At 40.8% G+C, this 6,000-nt stretch overlaps 1 protein-coding gene across 1 annotated transcript; it reads right to left on the minus strand.

The window, feature by feature from the left end:
• Positions 1–1,948: 1,948 nt before the first annotated feature.
• On the minus strand, positions 1,949–4,856 carry fibina (fin bud initiation factor a). The gene has a single exon (XM_080028583.1). It carries the CDS (start codon positions 4,827–4,829, stop codon positions 4,203–4,205), a length of 627 nt encoding a protein of 208 aa, XP_079884709.1. The 5' UTR covers positions 4,830–4,856; the 3' UTR covers positions 1,949–4,202.
• Between the last annotated feature and the right edge of the window lie 1,144 nt (positions 4,857–6,000).

Consider the following 6,000-nt stretch of genomic DNA (forward strand, 5'->3'; position numbering starts at 1 on the left):
ACGATTTGGGTTCCGCTGGTGCTTTTCTCTGTCCCTAGTTATGAATGAACTATTCAGTGTTATTGCTTGCTCTTCAAGAGGAGAATAGATATACACATTTTCTTCCTGTAAAATCTGCTACTTTGAGAAGAAAAAAAGAAAAGAAAAAAGAAAACCTGACGGAAAATCAATAGCACAACTTTAAAATCTGTATTGAAGATCCAACTATGGATGTGTACCGTCAAAGGGCAACTGTGTATCATGATGTACCCATTCAAAACAAAGATACAGTATGTACATGTACTTTTTGAATTGTATGTATGCAGATGCATTTGTGTTTATTCAAGGAAAAATACGAATATTAAGACCAAATTGTGTTTACGGGAAATGTTTGCTGTTCTTGAGGTCTTACCCCCATCAAAATATTTTTGAAAAATAAAACAGCCGTGCAAAACTACTTTTCTTTTGCCTGTGAAACAAAGAAAAACTGTAACCGTCTTTTCTTTTCTTTTTTTAAAGATATATTTTGGGGTGTTTCTACCTTTTTTATTTGATAGAACAGTGCAGACTGGAAATGGGGAGAGAGGGAGGGACAACATGCAGCAAAAGGCCCAGGCTAGAGTCAAACCCGGGCTTCTGCGACAAGGACTTGGCCTTGGCCTTGTAGGCACTGTACCCGAGGCCACCGGGGTGCCTTTGGTCGTCTTTACTTTCGCATGATGACACAAGTCCACTGGTATGTCAGAATGAAAAGTGTCCTGCTTTGAAGTCCAAACACTTCCGGCATTATTTCAGCTGTTAATATCTCTGATGGCTCTCCAATAAATCTGTTTCATTTAACCACTTTCAAACACTTAATTGTGCTAATGTCAGTGACCAAAACCTAGTGACAAAACATAGAAAAATTAAAACTATCCAAATAAATTGGGTAAGAAAAGGTGAAGTAATTGTGTGCTATGCAATGCAGTAAAATACAACCTCCCTTCAATCACAACAATGATTGATTAAGAAAAGAGCTCTCTGAGCAACTTCATTCTGACAACAGCATCATTTTATAACAAGTTATGATGGATTTATTATTAGAATGTTTTTCGCCATTTACACCGTTTATACCAGCCCCTGTGAGGTGTATATATGTACTTGCCCGCAAAAATCTCAACTGTTGTATTGCTCAAGTTATGTATTTTTTCATCATCGAATTATTACGTGCAGATGCAACCTTGAATGAAAGCCCAGTTGTTGGTTAAAACCATATTCGCCTCTGGAGTATGTCAACGCTGAAACTTACTAAAGCTGAAAGTATCTCCATACTAAGATGATCTGCACTACACTTTCTGCATACAAGGATGAACTGCCATATAATGAAACAATTATTGTCATGTGTTAGCACAGTGCAGAGATAGAAGCAGTCTGGCTTTCTGCTCTGGAATGACTACAAGTAAAAACTGCAGAGTGGGAAGAAGTTGTGCTTAACTTAAAACATATTATTACTACGACCCTGGAATAATACATTCTTGTTAGATTTATTTAACCAATGTAAGTATTATTGGATTTTAAAATTTGTATACAAAGAAAGGTTCCTTTAGGAGTGTCACAATGTTTTGGCACTACTCTGAACAATCTCTAGTCACACAGTGACATAAAACATCTGCACCTTATTTTCAATGAGTTGAAAATCCTACATGTCCTATATGTGCGTGCCCACAGCATAAAAGAGTCATTTTAATATTCAAGGCAGTCTAATTACTCCAAATACTTCTGGCTAGTTTCACAGTCTGACAGTGCATTTCAGTTTATGAGCTCAACTAATATCTTGCATGTAAAACCTCAATCTGCAAAGTGACTACTAAGATATGAAGTGAAATAAGAAGTACATCTTTACTCCTGAAATGTACGTATAAAGTAAATGATCAGAGGTTCATAAGATATACAGTATGATATACAAATGTACATACACAAAATGTCTGTCAAAAGATACATATACAGTTTATTGATATAATGTACTGCATGATGACTTGGAAAGAAATTTTGCATAATGAGTATTTTTACTTTCGGTACTTTGAGTTTATTAAGATACAAATTCTTTCTATTCTACACTTGAGCATGGACGTTTGTACAAGGTTCTAGAGGTACATACAGTGGCACTTTCAACCACAGGACATAGTCTTCTTCAGATGAACAACTTTGGTCAGTTGGAATTTTCTCAGGTGTTCAACAAGAAACTGTTAAAAATCTCCAGAGAAAGCTATAGTAGCTGGACCTTGAGTTAAATGTGAGAAATGACCAGTATCTTTCTTTCATTAAACAAAGACTCCGTCATACAAACGAATAGTGGCAGATGTAGCTGAAAGAATGTACTTTTCGTGTGGTTGTGGTAGTAGTATTATATGGGGTATTTATTGAAGTGATAATAATAGGACTCGTAGTATAGTTTTAGTGTTCAAATAGCTCTAATCTCTCTAATTACACCACCATGGAGGCATGTGGTTTTGAGGCTTTGTGCTGAGCACAGAGAGGGATCAGCATGTTCTCAGGTCATCTCTGGTCTGCATTCCTGACCTTTCTTTGGTTTTCCTTAAGAAAATGCCTGTGATGAAAAAATATTGTTCTGACGCAGCACCAGGGAAAATATTTCCTATAGGTGGAATTAATTATTGGAGCCAAAATAAACGGGAGGCTTTGCTTATGAGAGGTTTCCTGACCTGCTCTACTTTTACTTACACAGTGGAAAATTCAACCAAATCTTTTAATCAAATATAGTGAGTCCTCAGCAGTGCCCCTGAAAATTACCAGCTATATAGACATATAGGGTTTCTCTCTTGCTGCAGCTCTGGGTTTGTGACGGGGTTGGCCAGGATTCTGCTGAGGTATACAGAGAGCTGTATTTTAAGAAGGGGTCCCTCAGGGGAACCTGGACTGTGAGGAAAACCAGACAGAGGAAATCACACCCAGTTGCGCCCATGGCAGCCCATCTGGCTTCCTAACATATGCGGAGACATTGTCTCTGTGGGCAAGCTTATGGCAGTTACTTTGTGGTCGTTGCAGAACTTGGTTGGAACAAGAGCGCTTTAAATGGTAGTTAGAAAATATGCAGATAACGACCTAAGGCATTCAAAATATTAAAGGCACAGTACCGCAAATTAAAACAGCTCGTAAAGTTAATGTCTTTCAGAAATAGAAAACAACTTTCCTCCCATGAACATTGAGTCTGAAATAAGATGTTATATGTCAAAACAGCTGAGGGACTAACACATATCTTTTAGTTCGATTGAAGTGAACTGTTTATCATTAAGTGGTCTATTTTTAGTCACATGACATCAACTCAAAATGTATTCACAAATACATTTTATATCAACCAGTGACCACACATTTTATGGATCAAGACGAACGAAGGGGTGGATAATGAGGAGAGTGGCTGCCTTTAGTCAAACATATTTCATACTGTAGTAGATGACTTCCAGATGGGTGTGGGAGCTATAGTGGCAGCCTTCAGACGCTAATTAACCAGGGCAAATTGACGGGTGTGCCACTCGTAGTGCCAACAACAAACACGGTGGCGCAAAGACTTGATGGAGGAGCGCCAGTTTGTTGAAAAATCAAACGTTCAGATTTCAAAGGTTTACAGAAACCTCAAGCTTCTAAAGAGTGGAAATGTTTCTTCACAATACACCACTATAACATTTTATGTGTCAGGGCAAATTAGTAAGCACAAAACATTTAGAAAATTTGATATTGGCAAACAAAATTCTTGATTTAATTGATAAAGGCAATAAAAACATGTTGTCTTTTTGTTAAAGTTAAAGAGACGATTAAGATATTTGACGAATATTATCAAAAATTGTACAAACAACATAAGTTATACAGATACAAATACAGCTCTTTTATTGATTTAGAAGGCTGATCAATCCACTCAGAGGGTTTGCACTCTCCTGAATAGAACTCTTCCTGAGAGCCGATGTGGCACAGGGGGCCCCATGCAGACATAATTTATCTTCACATTTCCCTTTTCCCTCCTGACTCAGAGGAATGTGTTGATGTTATTCTTAGAGCTCCCTTTAATGTCCAAGGCATGGGGGCTATAGCTCAAGGTCAGAGACTCAGAAAATCACAATGAACTTTCCAGTTGTTTATTGAACTGGAGGGTCGCTTCTCTCTCTCTCTCGCACGCACGCACGCACGCACACACACACACACACACACACACACACACTTACTAAAGCCTCCTAAGAGCCAACATTAAGATACTCAGTCTTCAGGCGGCTTAGCCTGGTGCCGTGGCTGCGGATGATGAGAGTCAGCAGCTCGTGTTTATCTTTAAGTCCGACGGAGATGTCCGTGGTTTCCCTCAGCGCGTCCCTGATGTCACTCACTTGCTTCATGACGTAGCCGTTCAACTGTTGCTCGTCTCTCAGCTCACTTTCTTGACTCTCTTTAAACTTCACCTCCAGCTCCAGCAGGGACTTGTCCACGTTGGTGAAAGCCTCGCCGATCTGGGAGATCTCCCTCCGGAGGAACTTTCCGTAGCTGTCCTCTCCGTCTAGGTCCTGCTCCACTGTCCGGCCGATGCCCTCCAACAGTCGCGCCGCGTCCTCCGCCTGCAGCTTAGTGATGATGAAGTCATCCCTCACCACGGAGTCCCTCTCCTCGTTGGCCCCACATGGATACACGTCCGAGAACTTAAAGAGCATCTGGCACTCCTCCGGGTCAACGTTCTCCTCGTAGTCCCCGTCCGGAACAAAGAAGTGATGGAAGGAGCCGTTGGAGATCTCCGGCTGGAGGGGCCCGTCGTAGACCGCCGAGCAAAGCGGCAAACAGGAGAGCATGAAGAGCAGCAGCGTGACGGGATCCATCGTGCACCTCCTCTCTCTCTCTTTGGCGCACAGCGTCTGCACTGCATGGCAGCCGGATCCAGCGCACAGTTTCATCCCGGCTCATGTTACACACACACACACACACACACACACACACACACACACACACACACACACACACACACACACACACACACACACACACACACACACACACACACACACACACACACACACACACTGAGCGCCCCGTCACTTAAAAGGCGCAGACAGTCCGTTTCAGTCAAGAGGGCCCCTGGTGGCCCCTGGTTACTCCAACCACACTCTGTCAATGCAGAGTCACTCGGCTGCTTAAGCTTTCCAACACACTTCAGCATTCAATATAAATGTTAGAGGCCTACTGTTCTAGGCTACTGTTTCTATATTATTTAAAGGGATATTTGAGCTGTTTTTTTTTATCAGTATTTCTGACCTGATTGACTAGCGGAATAGATAGCTTTCATTTGACTCTTAAGTGCAAAACAAGTAGTCTATGCCTTTTCTCATCTAATTACATTTCACAAAAGCAGAATTATCATCAATTGTAACTAACTTATCTGTAACTTAAAGGATGAGTCATTGATTCTGGAGAATGCTTGTTGTCAAAATAAGTTTTTGTCAAAATCAGTGAATATCTCCTCACGACCCGTTACCTGTGTTGGCACTGAACAAAATTCATTGTTAATGTACAGCCTATAGGCTCTGTTAATGGTTATGTTCCTAGCTACAGTGGTCTCCTTTGTTATACCTTTTGTTCACATGCCAGTACAGAGCCAAGGCTGTATATTAACACAGGATTAATGATCACATATCAGAATAAACAAATGCATAGACCTAAATAAAAATCCCTTTATTAAATTATTTCAGTTTTATAACCAACCAAAACTGCATGCAATATAGGAGGTAAAGGTTTTCCTATATGTAACTTTTATCAATAAATCTAGCTTATTTCAACAGAGAAGACTGTGAGCTTGCAGTAGGAGCTCACTCTGATAACGCCGGGCAGGTCTTTACATTACTGCGTGGAGGGAGAATCCCCCTGAGCAAAGATCCCCTCTACTGCATATCCTGTCTAAGGTAATTACATCATCGCAGGGTGGTCTCTCTCAGATACGGCTCCCAGCATGTCAGCAATACTCGCACAAACTGGAAACATATGGGCGAGCTGTAA

This window comes from Ammodytes marinus (genome assembly GCF_949987685.1).
Source record: "Ammodytes marinus genome assembly, chromosome: 5".
In the NCBI taxonomy this organism is placed as follows: domain Eukaryota; kingdom Metazoa; phylum Chordata; class Actinopteri; order Uranoscopiformes; family Ammodytidae; genus Ammodytes; species Ammodytes marinus.